The 24,051-nt window shown below is 40.3% G+C and overlaps 2 protein-coding genes across 4 annotated transcripts; one reads left to right on the top strand and one right to left on the bottom strand.

Moving 5' to 3' along the window:
• Nucleotides 1–1,114: 1,114 nt before the first annotated feature.
• Nucleotides 1,115–5,038, bottom strand: LOC108142824 (sodium-dependent nutrient amino acid transporter 1). Its single transcript, XM_017266888.2, has 5 exons — nt 4,745–5,038; nt 4,204–4,278; nt 3,397–3,724; nt 1,656–2,897; nt 1,115–1,600 (listed from the first exon to the last, which is right to left on the bottom strand). The coding sequence occupies exons 2-5, from the start codon at nt 4,264–4,266 to the stop codon at nt 1,344–1,346; spliced, it is 1,890 nt and encodes a 629-aa protein (XP_017122377.1). The 5' UTR covers nt 4,267–4,278; nt 4,745–5,038; the 3' UTR covers nt 1,115–1,343.
• Nucleotides 5,039–8,137: 3,099 nt separating this feature from the next.
• Nucleotides 8,138–14,890, top strand: LOC108142778 (proton-associated sugar transporter A). 3 transcript variants are annotated; one of them, XM_017266823.2, is made up of 4 exons: nt 8,138–9,009; nt 12,513–13,936; nt 14,229–14,403; nt 14,465–14,890. In XM_017266823.2, exons 2-4 carry the CDS (start codon nt 12,534–12,536, stop codon nt 14,684–14,686), a joined length of 1,800 nt encoding a protein of 599 aa, XP_017122312.1. In that variant the 5' UTR covers nt 8,138–9,009; nt 12,513–12,533; the 3' UTR covers nt 14,687–14,890. The 3 variants fall into 3 exon arrangements, with proteins under 3 accessions (XP_017122312.1, XP_017122310.1, XP_017122311.1); XM_017266821.2 differs by having other exon boundaries at nt 12,510–13,936; XM_017266822.2 differs by lacking the exon at nt 8,138–9,009 and adding an exon at nt 10,450–10,746 and having other exon boundaries at nt 12,510–13,936.
• Nucleotides 14,891–24,051: the final 9,161 nt, after the last annotated feature.

Genomic DNA, 24,051 nt, shown 5'->3' with positions numbered 1-24,051 from the left:
TTTTATGTTCCCTTTTGCGTGGATTTGTTTCGCACTCGTTTTGATGCTCCCCAATCCCCAATCCCCAGCAACTGTCCGCTGCAAGCCGTGCAGCCGTTTAATAAATTGCCCTCAATTGTTTCCTCTTTTTCGGTTATGTGCATCAGTGCACCGCAACGCCAACAAACCACCGACCCACTGGGCTCTCGGCAAATTATTTCCGCTTATTGTAAATGATTTGAGCGGCAGCTCGCTTAAAGCCAAACGTTTATTTACCCGCGCCGTTAAAATATTTCGAACGCCTTTGATTGCGAGTAACTGCAATCTCGGCAATTTTATTTGCGCTCTACGCTTTAAGCAAATTCCGGCAAGGCAATGCAAAAGTTGCCACAAAGTTATTTCATTAGCTGCAGCCGCGCTGCAGGAGGAGGCTCCTTAAAGGAGGATATTATTAAGCTTCAATGCTTGTTAGTTGCTTGTTGCTGGCAAGTTCTTTCCTTGTTGATATTGTTTCTTGCACCTTTTGCAGTGAAATCAGAGCGCAAGCCATTTAGAGGCTAACTTTTTTAATTTCCTTGCCGTTGTCTCTGGATTCATTCGTTCTGCAAGCGATGGGGCATATCCACGCGGCGTATACGTAATGCGGCTGTCAGCGCTCAGCGCTCAAATGTCAAGCAAACCCAACGCGACTGTCCTTGACAACTCTATGTGCATTTAGCAAAACGCATTTAGAAGCCATTTCCACTTGCCCAACCGCCAGGCCAAACGGTTGGAAAAAAGGAATGGCCAAAATAACTTTTAGTTAAGACATTTGCAGGTCCAGAGAACCGACATATTAATTTTCAACTGCCGCAGACAAAACTGGCGAATGAAGATGGCCAGATGGACGGCGGCAGCAAAAGCAGCAACAATGATGGCAAACTGTATGCAAAGTGTGTCAAACTTGCAAAACAAATTGAAACTCGAATAAATGTCTGTGCACTGAGATGTCCGTTCGGAGACTGAGACAAATGCAGACTTGCTAATTGTTAGTTTTAAATATTGAAAATTCCTTAGATACAGTTGTCTTACCTTCGGCCAGCCGAAGCAATTTGTTGCCGTCTGGCCAAATGCTAAAAACAAAACAACAAATAACTGACATTGCAAAAATGAAACACCGAAAATTCAGTCTGGCAGCAATTGGAATTGCTTAAGAGCAAACTTTCGAGTTAATTGATTTTTGTTTGATTTCATTTTTGTATAAATAAAAACGTATGTAAAATAAAATTAAGTACAAGCTGCCATACAAAATTTCCAATTAGGAATGAATGCAAAAAAAAGGAACTATGCTTTAAAGACGACAGAACATGATAACAAATGCTGACTCAACCAAAAATGCGATCCACAACTGTAATGCAAACACAGCCACGATTTGGGAGCATGGAATCGTTCTCGTCCTTGTGGCGCAGGAACATCTGGTAGTCCATCAGCTTCTTGGAGTCCAGAGGACCCCAATCGGAGTGCGGCTTAATTGAATGGCTTATGCGACCCTTCAGCGTTCCCTTTGGCTGCTTGCAGTTGGCATAGAAGGCCCAGTAGAACAGCTGGCCAATAATGAAGCCAGAAACACACCAGCCGAAAACTGAAAGGAAAACATGTTAAAGGCAATCTTAAATTAAAGCAGCAACATTTCTCACTTCTATAGGACAGCGGGAACTCCTGTCCGTTGTAGCTGAGTGGACGCATGGTTAGCAGGCTGTACACCAGGATGACAACCATAACCAACGGCGTGACAATGGACCAGCATATCCGATAGTAGTTGGAGGTCTTGATGTTCAGCATGTATTCGGCATCCTGGCAGAGGCGTTTGGTGCCGTAGATCCAGCCCACGGCGATCAGCTCGAAGATGGCCGACACTAGGGACACAAAGGTCACGCCGTGAAAGTCCATCAGTGTGATGATGTGCTGACCGCCGGGCGTGATGTAGATCAGACCCACAAGAAATCCAATTGACGAGAGGCAGACCACGATGATCCACAGCTTGACGTTCACGAACTGATCCTTCAGCACGGTCATGATGCAGCTGACCATGCCCACATTGCTGCCCACGCCCAGCATGAAGAGCATGACGAAGAAGAGTAGCGAGAAGACCTGCGGCAGCAGCTTGAACTTGGCAATGGCGTCGGGATAGGAGATGAAGGCCAGTCCAGGACCTGCCTTCACCACACTGGCAATGTCCTTGGTGCCCGACTCGTGGGCCAGATTACCCAAAATTCCGAAGATAATCACCCCCGAGAGCAGCGAGGTGAAGGTATCCAGAGTGGTCACGATGTTGGCATCCCTGTACACATTGTGCCCGAATCGGTTGTACGACGAGTACATGATGATCACGCCAAAGCAGACGGCCAGTGAGAAGAACACCTGGGTCACGGCATTGTACCACACCTCCGGTTCCAGGAGTTTGCCCCACTGGGGCGTCAGGAAGTACATTACACCCTCGTAGGCCCCCGGCAAAGTCAAGGCTCTCACGAGCAGGATGAACATGACGACGTATGGAAACAGAGCCAGGACATAAGCCGCCTTGCCGGAGCTCTTCACGCCCCTGATGATGATCAGCGTAACTGTTAGCCAGGACAGCCCCAGCATTAGAGCCAAGCTACCACTGGGATAACCTATTCCCTGGTCCAGCGACTCCGTCTCGTTCAGCACGACGCGTTGCAGGTAGAGCTGCGTGGAGGAGCTGAAGTTTCGCTGCAGCTGACCCTCGAAAGGCCGACCTCCGGATGCACTCACGCACCCGTCACCCCACTCCGGACGGCAGTAGCTCCAGGGCAGCTCCGACGCGAAGGAATCGAAGAAGTATCGCAACGTTAGGGCCATCACCGAGGCATAGTATGTGGCCAGAACGCCAAGGGCCAAAAGTTGGGCATAGCCTACACCTGAAAATTACAAAGTTTGAAATTAAATAGGTCGCTTCATAATCATGGTATATATTTTGTCTTATTTACTAACCTCTTTAAAAAGTGTTTTTGTTTCGATTAAATATTAAATGAGTAACAATCAAAAAGTTTTTAAACTAAGAAACTAACGGACACAGTTACTAAACCTAGTGTTGCTGATCAAAAATATATATACCTGTTAAAGTCGCAAAAGTCTCCTTTACTGCGTAGCATACTTCTAATTAAAATTAAAAATAATAAGGTTTATGTCGATGGCTCGGCTCATATATACGGACATCTACTGACAAACAAAAAATAATGTATGCTAAATAAGTTTCATTTGAATTTCAATGTTATTGTTTTGAAAATTTGTTGTAAAAAAAGTTGCAATGAAGACGGTTGCCATTGTAGCCGAATTATATAGAAAAGAAAACTGTAAAACATAGTTGGCTGTTGTTTGTTGTTTCTTAGTTGCTAAACGTTTTGGTTATCGTCTTACCTCTCATGAGGGGTGCAAAGTCAAAGACCTGCACGATGCCACGACTGGAAAACTGGCCCAGCAGCATCTCCATGTAGTAAATCGGCTTTCCTACCACAAAAAGGACGATAAGATAGGGAATTAGGAAGGCGCCTCCTCCATTTTCCAGGGCCGTGAATGGGAAACGCCACACGTTGCCTAATCCCACGCTCAGGGCGATGCAGGACATCAGGAACTCCAGCGAACTGCCCCAGTTGTCGCGGGCCTTCTGATCCGGGACTAGCTCAGACGATTCCAACGCCACGGGCTGCACGGAATGATTTAGCAGCGCCTCTCCACTGCTACCACACTGAAAACAAATTAAATAAGTATTTTAAAATCGATTATAACGTAAAACCCGAAATGATATATTTTTTGTTAGCTTGATTTAGATATTTAGACCCAAACATTTTTAAGTTCAAGTATAGTCTGTTCAATGTTTTATTTTTAATTTCTTTCTTGTTTATTTTATAAGCAAATCTACTAATTTAATCTCCCTTATCAATTTGTTAATCTAACGCATATTTAGGATAAGCATTAAACAAAAGTATTAGATTTCGTTTCATTCTAAAATTGACTTCTTTGTTTAATTTCTTTATACCCAAGTCTTTATGGCTTAGAAATTCAATTAATTTTTAATGGATCAATGAATGTTTTCTTTTAATGAAAATAGTATAAAATACATTGTTTATAACAATATTGACTTCATTGTTTTTGTTATTATTTAAGTGTAGCCCTCATTACTTGGATGTTTGGGTAACCTTAGAAGTTTCTCTTCGATGCACTTACCCTGCTGGTCTCTAGATTCGAGGGACAGCCGCTCGCTGGGGTCTCCGTTTTCAAATCTTTCATCGTAATGCGTTGCTGGAAACAAGATAATAATGGCAAAAAATTAGAGACGAGCGGCACACATTCCCAGACGCTCCTCAAATTCGAATTCAAATTGACGCCGGTAGCGGTCTGAATTATTGAAATCTAAAACGCTGAATTGCAGAACTGCGGCACGAGCCACTGCAGAACGTAAGTATACAGTATAAATTCCTTAAAGCAAACCGTTGACACAAACTTAAGCCGCTTACAAATTTACTACTTAGATTTAAAACATCGAATGTATGTTTATTTTGAAATCCACAATAATGAACAAAATATTTTACAACTTCATTTACAGAGAGTTAAGGCTGTACTTCGCTCAGTTTTCCAGCTGATGCAATCACATATTAAGATTTCAGCAAACTGTATATTAATATTTATCCAGCGGCAATTGATGGGGCCAATTGTTTGCCAAGGCAAAGGCCTTTTTAAAACAATTTTAATATTACAATATTGATACCTTTTAAGTATTTTTTGACCTGGATGAGATAGACGTGATTTTGAAGAATGTTATCAATCGGCACCATGGACACAAAAGCACAATTAATAGCTTTTAAGCAGCGAATACAAAAACAAACACTTTAAAATCAAACAATTAAGTTTTGAGAAACTTTTAAATTGTACACTGTTTGCGCGAAATAAAATTACAGAAAGCAAACACCGCCGATCGAGAACCGTTTCATACACATTTCCCTTTGATTTGGTGTTTATCTAGGTTTGTTTATTCCCCTTTTATTCGGCTGTCTGTTGCCTTTCCTTGGACACAAGTTTCTGAAGTAAGTCGGAGAGCATAGCCCGCTTTTTATAGAACCCCTTCACTCAAAACTCGGGTTTCGCTCAAGAGAGTCTTATTGGAGGGTCTTCAATCAGACGGTCAATTTAGCTGATTGAAGTCCGAATCGTATTTAGGCGGTATTGATTCTTTGATTATTACTCTTGGCTTAATTAAAATTAATTTTTGGCAATGTTTTAAAGGGAACTTTTGATTGAACTATTAGTTACTGGAAATGTACCTAAAAGCTAGGTTCAAGGCCGTCAACTAAAAATTTCGTTCTAAATGAGAATATTTGATTCAAAAAATCTTAACTTATCGAACTCCTAATATTATTGTATTTTTCCATACATTTTTTTTCGGTGTTGGTAGAAATGTTGCCTTCTTTTAGGCACTTCTCATTCCGCTCAGCATCAACTGAAAAGGTGATTGCTACAACAGTTTTTACCGACAATCAAGTTATACAACAATTAGCTTTTTGTAGGCTTTCCAATTCAAACGATTATTTAATGTTCAAAATCTAATAACTGATATAGCTATTAATTTATTTACTCTCGTGGAAGTTGTGTTTTTTTTTAACTTATCAAATGCTTATAGCTTTTTATTTATGCGCATCCGTTGCTGGGTACTTTGCTTAGGTAAAATATAAGACAAACAATTAGATTTATGGAGATAAGAGAATAAACGAGAAGATTTGCCAGCGCTTATCGAAGATCCAGTCGCAATGATAACCTTGCAAGCAATGACTAGCTTTGCGCTATCAATCTGGCACGACTTTTTGCAGCGCCTATCGCAATTGGAAGCAGTAAGTACATTCAAAATATAATGCCCATAAACAATAGAGCCGAAATTTCCCATATCTCAAAAGCTCATAATTGGGGCTAATTTCAATACTGATTCTAAGACCTAATATTTGTACTGATTTCTATTAAATACAACTTGGTGGTATGTTAGATAGCGGTTGGTATAGTTGGTACAATTCCTTAAAACAAAATCTTTTCAGACTTTCGTGCCCAAAATAACATAAATCATATAAAATGATATATCATTTTAAGAGATTACAAAATATTTGTATAGTGCAACACTTAATTAAATAACATATGTTTGCTGCAAGCAATTGTAGGTCGTAAATTAATAAGAATTAAAGAAAACAAAAAAAACACCTGCATACACTGCAAACAATGTTGGATTTTTTTCTTTTTTTTTCTATGTGCACCTAATGAGAGTAGGAGTTAGGTAAGTCAATGACCCAAAACCGCTGTGACACCACTCAGTGGTTTTGATAAACGCATCGCCCGACTAGGCCTAACCACTTTTTTTTACATAATTTGCAACGCTTTATTTGATGCCACACACACACGCTTCAATTGGGCGATCTTGTCGTTGGCAAAAGTCGCGGATTTCCGCTAATAGTTCATGTCAACGAGCCATCAGGCGTATAACAAGCTAATGCAAACACAACCCTCGAAATATGAGAACTTGAATCTGAATCTGTACAATCCAGATGGCACCCAAAGCGGAAAGGCGGGTAGAGATGCCAAAAAGTTGTCTGTCATTCTTAGAGAATATTTTAGCATCTTGATGAGGCCGAAACGAGATGGAAAGTTTGTCATAAACGGGAGTCAAAACATAAACAAACACTAACTGCTATACTTTAATAACTGTTTGTTGCTGATATATCTATTCAAAGGCATCTAAATGTATAATTTTACTTTCATTATGTTTATTTTCTGGCAACATGATAATTCAACGTGCCACACCAACAGCTAACAGATACTAAATGCTAGTTTAAATATTAACAAATATGAGGTAAGATACTGGAGGTGTTACTACATAGAAAAGATTCTTCCTAGTACTTCACAACAATGTTCTCTTTTGCATATGCAATTATCTGGCTGTTGAACAATGCTCGTACCTTGAGGGAAATAATAAAAGTCCCATCTGCAGTATAACGCATATTCAATGCCAAACTCATGTGATCGATAAATGATTATTAAAATACCATTGGCAATTATTTATAGTCACTCGACTTATTCGCTTTTCGAGTGCATCAGACTGCTGAGATTTGATAACCGCGCGTCCACACCCCGAATGTGATAAGGTAAAGAGCTAAATAAATAAACTCAAGAACAAACACTCGAAATCAAGTGGAATTTCCCAGCATATGCGATCGGTCAGCGTAAGCAAGGATTTCGATCCACCCTCGGAAAATCACCAGAGAATCACTGTGCACATATTGCTACATCCATGAATGCCGATGCTTTGAAACCTGTCGTCGCCTGTGAAACTAGTTTCATGTGTGTCCACCGTTCCCGGTGGCCTGAAATTCAAGTGAGTCTCAGGTACACAGATTCTGCAGCAGCTGCGGCAGGGCCAGATCAAATCAAGTGAGATATTGGCCCAAGAACCAGGAACTGTGCTAATGCTAATTAATAATTAACATAATTACACACAGATTGCTATGGCGTCAGATAAAATGCATTGCGAGTGAGTTGAGGCAAGGCATAAAAACACCTAATACCAACATCAATATTTATATAAAGATTTGAGTGCAGAGAAAAAAATGCAGTGAATTTTTAATTATTTTTTATTAATAAGGGTATATATAAAATTAATAGTTAATCGATTTGTATTCTGATCTCTCTCAAAATTAATTCTAATTAATTTTAGGTTCCAAAATTGGTTGGTTGGTTACTTTTGTTTAACAAGGTTTACTACTACAATTTCTTAATAAAATTATATTTTTTAACTAATCTAGAATATTTTCACTAGGACGTATTTGTATAAGTCAAATATAAACAAGATACGAGTCTTAAGCTGAATTATCCAAACGTAAATATGTGAACTTTTTGTTTGGGCATTTTGATAAGTTAAAATAAAAATATAAGATATCTTTTTTCTCTGTGTGGCCACTGCTCCTAAGACAAAGAAAGGAAAGGCCCGACCGGACCGATAAGACGTCGATCGGAGCGGGAAAATAGAGACGCGAGCGGCCCGATAGAGAGTAGTTTGGGATGCGAGCGCGCTGCCACTGCGAGCTACTCCCGGCACATATGCTGTATAAATTGATGCGTCCAGAGGCACAACATTCAGTCGCAGAGCGAACCAGAGCAGACCAAGATCATCTCGAGCAGTCGTCACAAGGCGTTTGGCAGTCCAAAAATAAACCAAAGTCATCGAAGCTACGAAGCAAAGAAGGCACCTCTAAAAATTCTGCAAAAAATAGAACATAAATTTTCCATTTTGTGCGTATCGATTCGGGGACAAGTGGGTGAACTGCGTAGTTTGCCGGGAAATTCTCAGTCCACCGCTTCTTTCATGTCTTGCCAAAATCTTCGCAGCCATCAGGCCAACGGAGTAAACAGCTGCCGTCGCGTTCGACAAGCGGCAATGTCAGCACTTTAACAAGAAGGCGAAAAACCGAATAACAAATCCATCGAGCATCGACCGGATAGGACAAAATATCGCAAAAATTTAATAACTCGACGAGTGTAAGTGATTTGCGGCAGAGTGCGGAACAACTTTCCGCAACAAACAAAAACAGGAGGATAGAGACTGGGGTGCAAAAAAATTGATTTCGTTAGCCTTTTGCCAGCACCAACTGCATGGGTAAAGTTATGAGAGTGAATTCGTTACCGCCGCCCGCCCACAACTGCCACGCCCACGCCCGCTCCAAGCGACAACAGCAGAAGCAATTGAAAATAAAGAAAATCGAAATCTATTTTATGTTCAACAATTTGTGCAAGAGAAAAACTTTAACGGAAAATAACTTATTGACACTAAAACCAAACCAAGGCAGTGAGTGAATTACCGAAGTAAACCGCGAAACAGTTAAAGTGATCGTTAAAGTTGTAATCAACATAAACCCGTAAAAACATAATATTTTGTCATATTTCAAAACCACCAACAAATAGAACTGGGAGGAAGAGGATAGAGGATAACCAGAAATAAAGGTAAGCCCAATCTCTTAACAAATTAATTAATTTAAGCAAATTTATACATTAAGGTTCACAACAGAAAGAATGTAGTAAGCTTGAAACAAACCAATTACAACTAATCGGCTTCCATTATTTACAGTATTGAAGTTTGTAAAAAAAGAATTAATATTTGCTAGCAAAATTCTTTCAAAGGTCCTATCTAACTTTTAAGAGTTGCAAATGTAAATTCAGAAAGAATAAACTGTGCTGTGTCTTAGGCTTAGGCTTCACCAGTTAAGAAACAACAATATTTACATAAGGTAATAAATTATTAAATGTATGATAAATAGCACATTCGTTTCTGCATTTTAATAGCGAAATTCCTTAAAAAGTAATGTTTTATGCAATGATTAACGAATTTTATAATTATTTGAATAACTAGGTAGTAATTTATCCAAAATGCACTTAATATTGAACAGCTCTCTTTGTTCCCTGATATTAATCAATTAAATAAATCTCTTGCAAACTTTCTCATATAATTAAGGGAGCCATAATAAACTATTGACACGGTTCATGCTTGTGCACAATAAGAAGATCAATTACGCCTCAATTGACGGTTAAATAAACTGCTTATATGCCGACGTTCACATATATCGGCTTTGCAGGCGGTTCACACCCCCACAATAAAGTAATATGCATTTTAAGTAGGCTCAGTTTAATAATCATGTTAATTACAAAACGGTTTAATCAACGACGAAAAACAGAAACAATGGAATGTATCAGATTATTGGGCTGAAGACGTGTGAATTAATGCTGTGTTGTTGTTTAGCTAACGGACAGCAAACTGTAAACTACTTCCTCAAATCCCTAAGGTAACCTTGACCCCTTTTTTGACGAATGATTCACTAAAACCCCCGAAGAGTTGTCAACTGCGGAATGCTTATCAAGTGACTTCCTAATATTGAGCGGGCAATTAATGCCAGCGGCGACTTAATTAATTTGCCAAGCTCATATGGTCGGTGGCTTTTTGTTGCTTTTTGTTTATTTAAACATTTATTGACCTAGTCTGTGGCGATTTGATTACGATCCGCTGTTTTTCGGAGAATATTTATGCATATTCACGCGTTAAACTGCCGGTCATCTAACCCGTGGCTAAATGGGGTACTTCAATTTGAGATTCCAGGAGATGGAGAGTAGTTATGTACACCCACATGACCTGCAACTTGTCTCAATTACAACGGATACGTGGACAATGTGAATGGGAATGACACTCGAGCTGTCGGCGTACAAATTAGATGTTTTGTATTTTAAATTTATTCGAGCTTTTATTATGATTTTATTATTCTTGTTGTTAGTGCTCACGTATGGAGCAGATAAGTTTTGGTCAATGGCTCAAAGACAGCGCTCGCCAGCCAGACTTTTGATAGAGAAGCTGGGCGACTCGTTGATTCGGAGACCCAGACTCAGTTTCGATTTGGACACGCGACGTTTTGGTTGTAGGAAAGTTTTGGTGCCGCCTCGAAAGCCGTTTACAGATCGCCAACAAAGATACAATTGAACCCAATATAAACCGCTGATCCGTCAATTTGCAAAAGTGTTCGCTCGCAATAATTCGAAAATGTGGCTGATTGTCAAGTTCAAGCAAAAGAGAAATTGAGTTAACGAAGACTAGTGTTTAAAAATATTTGCAAAGTGTGATATTAGCTAATTACGAATACAAAAAAAGTGACTAAACAGTAAAAAAAAAGTGATATTAGACCACTAAGAATCAAAGTAAGTGTCAAGCTAATCTTGAAAGTTTTTTTTTTACTACTGTCAAACAATATTTTCTTAAACTAGAATGTAGACCTAAATGGTATTTATGACTTGTTTCCCAGTTTACAAACAATCTTAATTGCCAACTTCGAATCAAAAAAAGGTGCAATCGAAGCTCCCAGTACAATATTTCAAAGAAAGTCTTTATTATTTATGTATTCCGATTACGTGTAGGTTTGTGAACCCATTTCGGGGTTTACGCTCAGTTTCGATTTCGATTTTGCTACCCAGATAAGCCCTCATGTTACAATTCACTCTCGTTTGTCTTTCGCTGTGATTGAATTTGTTTGTAAACAAATAGCCGCCGTTCAGGGTTCGCACTCTATGGGCAGTGACACAAATTGCGAGCCCCAGTGCAATTGAATTGAAATTGAAATTCATTTTCATATATATATATTTCGCCACTGCACCGTGGCTGCGCAGCTCAATTAATCAGAGATCTTTGACGCTTCTTCGACGTGCCGCACCAGATGTTTCTAGTTTAATCGGTTCAATGTCTCTGGGCTCTGGGCTTTTGGTGCGATGAGAAACAGCACGACCGCTGTTTGGCAATTAAAGATTGCGATAGGGAAATTAAGCCCAGATGTGACCTAATACACTTTGTAAGCTGCACCCCAACAGCGGAAACTTTTGAAGAAATCGGCAACATCTTAAGTTTTATTATGAATCTCGGTTAAGACTTAAATAAATGTGTCGAGTTCTACCTCGAAATCTGAAAGAATTTTTTGTATTAAGATTTGAGATATGATCCATATTAATCTAAATACATTTTTGAACATTGACGCAGCCGTTAACTAATATTTTTTTAAGCAATATTTTTGAAATAAATCCCAAAATATTGGTGCAATGATATGTAAAACATATTACAAATATTCAAACATGAACACGTTTTAATATATGTATACGAGCTAAACATAGCAGTCACTTGAGTCAAACTAAATTATATATACACATAACATGTAAAATGACCTCCTCAGAGAGGTCATAGAATATCTTTGACTATTAGTTGTATCAGGGTAGTTAGGGCTAAACAAGGCACTCCGTGGGATATGAGAAATAAGATAATAATCCCGATTGTAAGATTTTATGAGCCCTGTGCATGTCACTTTGTCAATCGATCATCTAGAGCCATAATTTACGATCTGATACCTAAACCAAGCAAGGGAGCAGTTGTTAACACTTGTAATCTGTAAGTGCAGGTAACTTGATCATCCAGATATTATCACTTAAAATGTTTCCCACACTGCACAAGATACTTGTTAACATATAGCTCTCTCTCTATCGGTCTCTGCTTAGGCAATAGATAAGAATAGAATACAAATCACACTAAACTTACTTACTAAGAAACTTCATCAAATAAAACAGTTTGAAATTATAACTCAGCTAATGAAGACGTATCATTATTTGGGCGTTCTTTTCAATATTAAAAATATCATCTCGAATTATGAAAGAAAGCTTTAAGTAATGATCCATATTAATATATTTATTTTTAAAATGATTTACAACGAAGTAAACACTAAAATTTCTATTAAAATGCGAAGTCAATCAATGGACATAATTAATTTAATAACTCTAATAGTTGGAAAAGCATTATAAAAAAATATATATATATATACCTAAATGTTATTTTCAGACTCATAGATACTAAAAAACTAGTTCCATTTAAATAGCCAAAAAAGACAGCAATCCCATGATTTAAAATAACGTATTTTCATCTTTAGCAGTATCTATAAATCCGCATCAAAATGGTTGGAGTTGCTGCCGATGCCTCGCAGTCGAATCAGCTGTCCTCGGTGAAGAACCCGATGATCAAGTACATGCTGAAGACCCGGGAGAACCATGCCAGGGAGCAGGATCGGGACTACTCTCATGTCTTCCGGCGGAAGACGCGGTTCGAGATGTTCCGTTTGTCCGCCATCGCCATGGCAATCGAGTTTGCCTATGCGGCGGAGACGAGTTTCGTGTCCCCGATCCTTTTACAGATCGGAGTGGATCATAAGCACATGTCCATGACTTGGGGACTTTCGCCGCTGATCGGATTCTTCCTGTCTCCGCTGCTGGGTAGTATTAGCGATCGGTGCAAGCTGCGCTGGGGGCGCCGACGTCCAATAATTTCGATCTTATCATTCGGCATAATGTGTGGCCTGATCTTGGTGCCATATGGCAAGGATCTGGGTCTGCTCCTTGGCGATTCAGGATATAATTACGCGGAGACGGCCTTGAATTTCAGCACTTCCTTGGAAGGCTCAGTGGCGGCTTTGACTTCGGGTGATCGTTCTGCAGGACCTTCCGCTTCCGACTTTAAGTTTGCCGTGATCCTTACCATATTGGGCATGGTGCTGCTGGATTTCGATGCGGACACTTGTCAGACACCTGCTCGCACCTATTTGCTGGACATGTGTGTGCCAGAAGAGCAACCAAAGGCGATGACCATGTTTGCGCTCTTCGCAGGATTCGGAGGAACTATAGGATATGCCATTGGCGGTGTGGACTGGGAGACGACACACATTGGCAATTTTATGGGCGGAAATATACCCACAGTATTTACACTGGTCACCATTATATTTGCGGTGTGCTATTTGATCACGGTAACCACCTTCCGGGAGATTCCACTGCCCTTGATCGAGCAGGATGAGCTGTTGAGACCTCTTTCCGAACAGGCCATCAAAAGGGAGCTGAAGAAAAAGAATAACACCATTTACTACATCCAGGAGACCACTCAGCTGGAGCTGCAGATGGCCAGCGATGATCCCAAGCGAGAGGAGGCCCTGCAAGTCAGTTACCAGAATGGTTACTCACCCGCTTTGGAGAAGACGCGTGAGTCGCAGGACGTGGAAACCCAGTCGGATTACGAGGCTCCTGTTTCCCTCAAAGCCTATCTCAAGAGCATCTTCATCATGCCCTATTCGATGCGAATGCTGGCCCTCACCAATCTCTTCTGCTGGATGGGCCACGTCACCTACTGCCTCTACTTCACCGACTTTGTGGGCGAGGCAGTTTTCCACGGAGATCCGACCGCTGCCCCCAATTCAGAGGCCGCTTTGAATTACGAAGCTGGCGTCCGATTCGGCTGCTGGGGAATGTCCATATACGCATTTTCCTGCTCCGTTTACTCGCTGTCCGTGACCAAGCTGATGAAGTGGTTCGGGTAAGTCTTTAATCTGAAAATTATACACACAAAATAATACCCTTTTCGGCAAATTTCGAAATGTAAAATGTAAAAAAAAAAAGCGAAGTGTCCTGATTATCAACTTACTAACTTATTATAAATCTTAGTTAAATTAGCTCAATTTAATCTACTATCTACGTCAGATATGATAAATTTAGCAAATAGATTACAAATTTAATTTTGGACTATCATGATGATTTGTCGAAAATACGCAAAATGGAATAGTTGCCAATTTAAATAGTAATTATCTTTTGCAATAATTCAATTTCAGAACAAAGGCTGTCTACATTAGTGGCATGATCTACTATGGTATTGGAATGCTGGTCCTGGGCTTGTGGCCCACGAAGTGGGGAGTCCTGGTATTCAGCACATCTGCGGGTATTCTCTACGGAACAATCTTCACTGTGCCTTTCATATTAGTGGCTAGATATCATGCCAAAAATTGTGTAAGTAAAAGCCAACTGAGGTTTTGGACAACAATTTTTACTTATTTTGAGTATATTTCAGTTCTGCATTAAAAATGGCGAGACTGTGCCGCTGAAACAGGCTCGAGGATTGGGTACTGATGTGGCCATTATCAGTAGCATGGTGTTTGTAGCCCAGTTAATTGTGTCCCTGTCCGTGGGTCCGCTTGTATCCTGGATGAATACAACCTGTGCCGTGTTATATGCCTCGACGTTCCTGTCCTTCTTGGCCGCCATAGCAGCCATGTTTGTGTTATATGTCTAGGAATTTACAGAGATTTTTACACACATGCATTTTACATAGCGTAAATATTGAGTATCTTTGCCTACTTTCTGGCAGTATCTGCTAGTGCACTCACAATGTCGTGGCATACTTTAAGGATGAAACGTATACTGTACCATTGATCAATTAAAACATTTTATTTTTTTTTTGTAAACTGTAAACCGCATGTGAATTAAATAAATGAATTTAAAATAAATTTAAAAATATTATTCAGATACGCACAGTGACTTTTTCTCGGCCCAAGCAACATAAATTCTTTTTCTTTCAGCAAAACAATGAGCTGAAGGGCGGATATTAGTTTTTACGCTCGTGCGTGGCATTCAAATGCAACTTTTAATTTCCTCAAGTGCAATTTTTTCCCAGATGCTGCCAATTTCCTTAGCAGCTGCACATGCCACTTCCCGCCGCCCGACGCCCTCCTTTGGCCTTCTTGTAAGTGTCAGAGACACATTTCCGTTGTCGCCTGAGTGATAAATAGCATTTAATAATTTTCCGTGCGCACAGTTCAGGTTCCAGTGCGAATAAAGCAATTAAATCCCCTTTTCTTGGCTGCGCACATTTCGTATTCTGGAGGTTAAGAGTAAAGGCTATGAAAATATAAACAATAATTGTGGAATAAGTAGAAAGTATATAGCTCATCGCCTGCCAGAGAGCAAACTAAAGGAGACAAGACGAAACAAACAACAGCAATAGAAAAGTCATGAAAAGTGCAAATGGGCGACAAAATGCGAAGTTCTCATCAAATTGAAAATAAACTCCTCACGACAAGTTTAGATCCACACTAGCGTAAGTATCGGCTTTAAAAACTTTGACAATCAGCTGCGTCTTCAGATGGCAAATCGGGAGTCACAACACGGCATATGCGTAATGTGAGATCCTGTGAGCACGCCTCGTCCCATTTTTCAACCACCCCCACCACCCGCACTTAAAAGCAAACAAATTGAGTTTATCGGCGGCTACAAATCTACAGGAAGCACACAATCATCCATCATAAGACCCAACCAAAGCCATCCCATTCACCACCAGTCAAGCTCGTCCTTTTCCCAGCAAGCACTAAAAATATTTACATTTGTCTTGAGCTCATTTCGAAATCCGAGCGAGCAATCGCTAGGGGTTTGCCAGCAAATCAACAAGCCACGTTAGTGATTTGGTCCCGTTTCGTTTTGTACGGCTGTACGTAATAAGCCAAAATGCAAAAGCCGTCGCAAATCAACAAAGGTAAATTCATTTCAGATTTGATTTGGGGGCCCTGAAAAGGGAAACACGTGCACCATTTCCCCACCCGACCCAATCCTCCGAAATCTCTGGCTCCTTGACGCTGACTATCTGTGACGTAAAACCGCCTTCGCCATCTCATGCGTTTCCCTGCAGGAAACACTTCACCCGAAACGCCTGCAAAAGTGCCAACCGAAAGCATATGCATTAGCATTGTTTACCTGCGGACGAGGACTGCCGATGAAATGGGATGCTGGGATGCTGACAAGTGTGCAGGATATTGCTGCCGCACTAACCCGATTTCACACTCAAAAAAAATCGAAAATTATCCAAAAGAAAGAGCTCATTAAAAATGTAAACATTATATTTAAGCCGTTTTTTTTTTGTAGAGAATTTTATTTTTTATTTTATTAGTAAACACAACGGAGTAAATAAGAACTAAATTAACATTTGTGAAACTAAATATTGTACAAATTTCATTAAATATTCTTGTTTCGAGGCTTCACTCCAAATAAAATGTATTTTTCTATTCCAAATCCAAAAAACAACAAGGACATTTTTCATATATGTTGTTATTTTAATTACAAATTTGTAAAAACTGGGTTTAAATATAAAGGAGACTCACAAATTTATAAAACAAATTTTTTCTGAGTGCATGTGCATCTGCTGTCACGACTTTTGTGCCATTGATACAGCCACAGCCCAGAAGTTAACGGATTCTGTCCGGAAAGTTATCGGGATATTTGTTGCTTTGCTCACACAGCGGTGGATCAGTGGCTCAGTAGCCTCCAGATGGGCAGCTATCCATATTTATTGGGATCGGAGAAGCGTTAAGACCGCTTCAGTGGGGCTTCAGTCATCGCGCTTGACACCTTTGCTCCCGACGCTTTCAATCATAATTTATATGCAAATTATTTCGGTATAATTTTTTCCCACCAGAGACGCTTAACTTTTAACTCTTTTGGCGATGCCCTCCTTTCCTGGTTGTTGCTACCGCCGGAAGCGTGCCGCCATTTTATAAACATTTCACAGAAATAAAACTGGCAAAAATGGCGAGAGAAGGGTGAAAAAATAAATGGTTTAAGGGTTTCTGTCGGTTCCCCCCGAAGTGATGGCATGTCAAGCCGGGCGACATGTGCAATAAAAGGGAAATAATATGCAAATGCAATTATAAGCAACTGGCTGCGATATGAGCAAGACATCCGCATCCGCATCCGCATCGCCGTCAAGTGAAGCTGACGCGGATCTGAAGCCGGAGCGACGTCGCCTGCCAAGCGCAAACAAAAAAAAAAAACCGCATAAAGTTTTGCATTTTTTGTTTGGCGCACTTTCAGCTAACTTCATTTTCGTAGCATAAACAAGCGGTAGAAAAACTGGTCGCCAGTAATTTGATTGGAATTTGAATATATGAATTTGCATTGTATTACTGGCTGGGGGTGGGTGCAGTCGATTAATCCTTGTAACAATTACATTTTTAAACTGCAAGTCGCAGAAGCAATATAATGCTTCGATAAACTTTTGCCTGGCAAATCAGAGAAACTAACACGAGCCATAAATTAAGGAGGCGACAGTGTCGCCCGTTCAAACATTTCCAGCAGTGGCCCGGTTGATGTGAAACTTTTGCTGACCCAAAAGCCGGACGTGGCCCAAACCAGGACTCGTTCCAGGCTCAGGACCATTACCAGGACCAGAACCAGAACCAGGACTTTCGCCCAACTGTCTGCCAGCCGGCCTGATACATGAAATGTAATAAATTTCGTTATCTATGCATTATTTATGTCGTAATTTGGTATTTTAGCCCCAAAACAGAAAAATGAAAAGCGTCGAGCCATGGCTGGCAGGACATCCAGCAGCTACAGCCAGGACCGGCCAGGACCAGCCAGGACATCCCTGGCATCGGGTCAACATTACACATTTTCACTGGTCGTGTGCGAGTGTGTGAAGACGCATAAATTACACTTGCAGCCTGCCGCACTTGTGATGTGTGCAAAATATATTTTAAATGAAATTTTTCGCCACGTCCAATGAAATTTGTCCAACTCACCCCGTCCTGTGGCTAAGCGCTGCTAAATTGGCCTGGCCACTACTGCCGCCCGCCACCCACAGAAAAAAAACCACCCGCTTCAATCAACTTTATACCCAAAATCTTAATATTGCAGCAACATCAAAAGGTTGAATTTTACTGTATGGTCGGGAAAAAAATAACACACAAATAGAGGAATAAATTAAAAAGTATTTGAACCAAAATTAAAATTTATTCGGTGTGCCAGCAATCTGCATAAACTTTATCCAGAAATTTCGAAGGATTCAAAGTGTGTCCATCGATTTGGGGCCAAAGGTGAGGTGTGCCACAATTAATTTGTTGTTTACAATAAAGAATTCTCTATTTGCTTGTGGCCTTGGCCCAGTTGATGTCCATCTCAAAGATGAGTGCACACCCACTCTGACTGACATTTAGAAAGCCAATTGATTTTGGCACTTTCTTGGCATTGTTTATTTTACTTATTGAGTGTCTTAGATATGCTTTTCCCGCAACCACACACATTCTCATGAAGAAGGGTTGAGTTGAAGAGGCGGCATAAGCCATGAGTTGGCCAGAAGGAAAAGACCAAGAGCCGGGGAAGATCGGGGGGGCGCAACAGCTCACTCTGCATGTGAAAGCGGTGTGAGGAAAATTGCATGAAAATTTTATTGGAATTTCTAGATGTTTTATATGGCAACGCTTTTACATGACTGCCTGCCACCGCCTGAGCCTGAGCCTGAGCCTCAGCATGTGCATGTGTCTAATAGCAGAGGTGCAGCAGGGCCCTTTTAAAAGGGCTCACGAACTTTAGAAAATTATTAACTTACTTTAAAATCATATAAGACAATTATGCGCTAAGACTATTATCAAACAGTTTTTACTTCATCAGCAAAAATACGATTTTTTACTTTCTGTATTATAGAATTTCCAAAAACAAACCCCTTTTTAAGAAGATAATATTTATGCCTTAAAGCTCACAATTATTGTAATTGCTGATCTAAATGTCTTCTTAAATATTTATTTAAAATTTAAACATTGTTTTAAATCGTTATGATAATTTTTGTCACCTGGAAGGTGGTTTTTTGTCTTTTAATAACATTAAAAATAAACATTTAAACAAAAAGGTGTTTGGTAAGCACGATTTAATATTCAAATAAATATTTTTACAATGTGAAGGCTATCCAAACCCCTAGATAACCAACTTGAACCCACCCCTGCCTAGTGCTGTGTGTGCCGTAGTCTTCGTTGCTTTGTTGGGGAGCCTAGCAGCAGCTACTTGAATTTCGCCCCAGATGCACTTACGCAATGTTTTTCCAACATAAATTGCATTTTCTACTATTGTCAACGTGGCGTATGAATAACTTTTGCAAATAACAACAACACCAGAAGCGGAAGCAGCAGCGGGCGCAGAATGTCGGTGGGTGGAAAGTCGGTTATTGGAGCCACATCGGGCCCAAAGACATGCAATCGAAGTGCATAAACACTTGCTGGCGTTTCTATTCATGTGTTTGTGTGTGTGTGTGTGTGCGTGTGTGTGCGGGGTGTTAGTGTGTGTGCGTTGTAATTTTAGTAAGTACATGATCTTTAAATATATGTAGAAGTTGGGTCTGCAGCAACATCAAAAGGGCAGATTGCCGCTGAAGATGCAGCAGCAGCTGCAGCTGCTCTTGGCCCCTTACTCATTTTTTGCTTTTTGTTGGGGATTTTCTTTTCAGTTCTAGGGCTGTGTTTGCCCCGGCTGAGAGTACTTCTCAAAATGCATTTAACTCACTTTGTCATAGCCCGTAAATTTGAAATGTCATGGCGACTGTCGACTGGCATACAACCTTGTGGCTTTCGTATGACATGGCACGCACGCCGGGGGCGGGAAGGAAAAGCAAGTCCAGTTCTAGCTCCGATTCTTCGCCTGTTGCTCTCCTTTCTTCTCTGGATGCTGAGTACACGAGGGGGGCGTGGCCCAAATCCGACGAAAAAAGTATACACATATAGAAAAGAAATAAAGCTAAGCTGAAAACGAAAACCGGACAGTCAAAAGTCAGTCAGTGACAGCTACGTTGGGGACATTTAAAAGCCAAAAAGGCTGATAAATGAAAAAGTTGAAATGTGAAATGTGAAATGCAATGCGAAATGTGCTCGCCCTTAGACTATCCCATCCCATCCCATCCCACCTACCGCCATGCAAATGCTCTTTACGTTTTTTAAAACAGAAATGTAATTTAAACATGCTGCCGGGCAGCACGAGGCAGTGATAAAAAATTAAAATAATATGCGTTGTGGCCAAAGCGGAGAGCACAAATTTAAACCGTTCTTGTTTTATTACATTTTTGATTTTAAATTTGATTAAGCGCGTAAATATTGTAGACCGCCTTTGAGGCAAAGTGTAAATAAAGCGAACGTTTAATCTGTCAGTCAGTTAAGTCCCTAATTAAGCAACTGCCTGAAGTGCGCCCCTTTTTTTACAGTATTCAATTTCCAGCTCGCTGCGGCTCATTTTTAAATCCGATGCTCACCTGCATGCTCACCTATGTACCACTGACCGCAAATAAATTATTCCTTATCAAACCGAACTGGCCGCAAAAGTTTTTTGTCTACTCGGGCGGTCTGCAGCATTTCTTGGCCACGTTCTTTTCCTTTTTTGTCACACGATAATTTGTAGAATACTGTCGTCGTGACCGTAAATTGTCTTTGGCAGGCGGGCTGTCTGGGTTTCCCTTGGTCGGGGTCAGTCTCAGTCTATGCCAAAAGTTTAGGGCCATCGGACGTTGGCCAAACGGAGAGTGCGGACTCGGGTCAAATCAACAAGCAATTGTTGCAGATAAAACACGTTCCTTCGGCCCTCATGCTGCGCGGTCGAAGATTTCAGCTGTGAAAGTTTTAATTTTTCAAAAACAAACTGCAGTCGAACTCAAACAAGGGCTAAAGGTTGGGTCAGGGCAACCTAAAGGAAGAGTCTGTAAAGCAAAGATTATATTGATGTACCGCTCAGACGGATAAAAAATAAAAGGGCGTGCGCCTTTACTTTGTATTCACTTAAGCTGCAGCTGGAACATTTACAGCAAGGGACAGGGACCAACAAAATTACTTAGTCAAGACTTTAAGTTTTAAAAAACTAATAGGATTTAAGCACTATACTGTTTTTAATTTGACTAATTATTTAACACAGTTGTGGTCAAAAGTGAAAACGCAGTTGGTTCTTGGTTTTATAACTTTTCTGGGTACATAAGATTAAAATGACTTCAATTTGTAAAACTGGTAAATGAAAATAACAGTCGATTGTTTTCGAACCCTGTTTATAACAAATAATAATATCTGTAGTTTCTTTTAAGGTGAAACATATTTTATGTGCACTGATTCTTAAATTTGTATAAAAAAATTATTTATTATAGTAATTTAAAGAAATTAAGAAAACCATTAGAGTAATATATTATAAGCGATTGTATAATATGTTTTTAACTATAAGAGTTCGATGAGAAAATATATTATTTATATTTATACAATTATATTATTTAATTACATTATTATTCAATAATTTGTCTGTTTTTCTAAGGTCTTAATTTCTTAAGCATTTTGAAAAATAGCTTTTAAGGTATAGAATAAAATGAGTAGAGGATTTTACAACTAACTGTCGATTAAAGCTTTTTGGAACTTCACCCTGATGGTTAGCTTTTATCCAAAGCTTTCCTTAGCGAGTTTTCCAACGCTTTGCTTGGATAAGTTTCCTGTCAATATCCCAGTATAAATAAAGGTTAGTTTACAAGGAATAAATGAGAAATATGATTTCGAGTAACTAGGGTGGTAAAATATGGTAGATAGTTCTATACATGAATTTTTACAGGTTAACGGTGAAGTGTACAACAGGGTACACTCAGAGTAAAAACAATTCCATTGCTTGTTTATTCTACATGAATTATCGAACTGCACTGCAGTCATTTCAACTATAAAGCATGTGTTAGGCAAAATTACAATTTTATAGATAGTCTTACGAGTATTTATCAAATGTAAAGTGGAGTAAAGTAAAATTCTTCACAATTTTACAGATAGTCTTATAAGTTATGATCAAAGTAGAATAAGGTAAAATGTTTCACGGTCAAAATCAATATTTTTTCGATCCTCATTAACACAGTAATACAACATTATCTGCTTGCATAAAACGCGTAATTAAAACTAAGCTAAATAATTCCACGTCATTTAGTATTCAAGTCTGCCTGCTCAAGGCGATACTTTCAATGCGGAGAACCGCGCTGGAAAATCATTAGACGCGGCAGCCATTTGGTTTTTTCCCCTTTTGCCGCTGCTTGGTGTTGTTTTTGCCACTAATTGAAATGCTTCATTTATCATGCTGCCATTGATGCCACAGCGAAAGCCGCAGTGCTGCAATGCCGTCTGCTGCATCTGCCAGTCAGCCGCCAGTCGCTCAAAAAGCAGACGTAGAAGCAGAAGCAGAAGCAAAATCAGAGGCAGGAGCAACTCCTCCTTCATTTAGCAGTTAGCAGTTTCATTTACTATTTGCTTGCTTTTTGTTTTTCACAAGCGGGGGCGCGAGGGGTGCTTCGCAATTTCCTCTCGGCACACGAGACAAAAGAAAAATTGTAATGAAATTCGAAACTGCAACAGCAAACAGCCGAGAAATAATGGATGAATGGGTGAATGGATGAGAGGGTTCGCATAGAAATGTCATCTAAAATTTAAGCGAGTGAAAAGCAAAATTGTCGGGAGCATATATGCATACCGCCATATAGCCTTGATTTTGGCATATGCATCAGCAATCCGCATTCGGATCTGAAACTGTATCGCTCTCAATCAGAAAATGACACCGAATGCAGTCGCATTTTGCGGTGTATGGTGGAAAAAATTTCCATTTCATTTCCATTTTAATGGAGATATTGATGTTACAACCAAGTGGAATCTGTGTGTGACTGACTGTGCAAATAAATTTATTTTATTTTTAGCCCTTGCAAAAAAAATGTCATAAATTATCTGACACCAGCATTACACATCATCATTATCACTGGCGACAACCGCTCTCTAGGCCAACCCGTGTGAGTGCTATCATTATAATCGTCAAATATTTGTATATGCTTGAGCAATATCCTGTGAGAATGCAAAGAGCATGAAATTTAAATGGAAAAAGGCAGCTAGCTGTCTGTGTTTGTGTCTGTGTGTTGGTTGCCATTCGCCAGTGTCTGCATGAGTATCTGTGTTTGCAGCAACTGTCAACCTTTGTCACTCAATTTGCTTGTGAAATACTAATCCAGTTAGGGGCATTCGAGCCGCTGCCGCAGAAGCTGTCACTGCTGTTGCTGCCTCTGCCTCTGCCTCTGCTGGCCCCTCGGCTGCCTGGTTTAATCAGTGAAAATGGGCAGAGACAGGCAGCGGAAACGTGTGCGTGTGACTGCAAAATTCCATTTCCGGTCGCCCCCACCCACACGCTCACACATCGCACAACGCACAGCACACCCTTTCAGCCGGGCCGCAATTAACAAAGCTAAGCTGCGCTAAAAAATAACAATAACAATCGCAAATATACGTTTGTCCATGGAGGATGTGGCCTCGTGAGTTTATGATGACTACGCAATGAAATGAGGCCAACCAGAAACTCATTCAGCCATCAATCAATCAAAGCGCGCGCCTTGCCTCGCAGCTTGCTTTTATTATCATCAAGGGGAGGTGGCTTTTGCATTGCGGGGCGGACTGCAGGGCGAGTTCTGGAGGGTCCTGGTGGGTCCTGGTGGGTCCTGGAGGGTACTGGCCGGGTTACGGGGGCTTTGGGCGACCCTAACCCGAGTCTCATCATCATCCCGCATAGGCAAATCCCCGCACGCTCGCAAAAACTTGCCAAAGCAGCGCACAGTTTAATAAAATATTTATAAATTCTTCAAACGTAGCCCACGATATAACAACTCACTAGGGGTTGAGCTGGGTTGGGTCCTCTTTTATTTTTTTTTCTTTTCGCTTTTCCTCTTTTTCCCGGTTTTCCCTCTTTTTTTTTGCCCTCAAACCCATTCCACTTTTTGTTTCTTGTTTTTGTTTGACCGGCGCTTCTTGTTATTAAGCCCGCCTTTTGTTGTTGGCGGGTGCTTAGGTGTCCGCCGATATCGGGTGTCGGTCC

The sequence above is a fragment of the Drosophila elegans genome, unplaced genomic scaffold (genome assembly GCF_018152505.1).
Source record: "Drosophila elegans isolate 14027-0461.03 unplaced genomic scaffold, ASM1815250v1 contig_208, whole genome shotgun sequence".
Taxonomy (NCBI): Eukaryota; Metazoa; Arthropoda; class Insecta; order Diptera; family Drosophilidae; genus Drosophila; species Drosophila elegans.
This window is presented reverse-complemented; position numbering and strand designations above follow the sequence as displayed.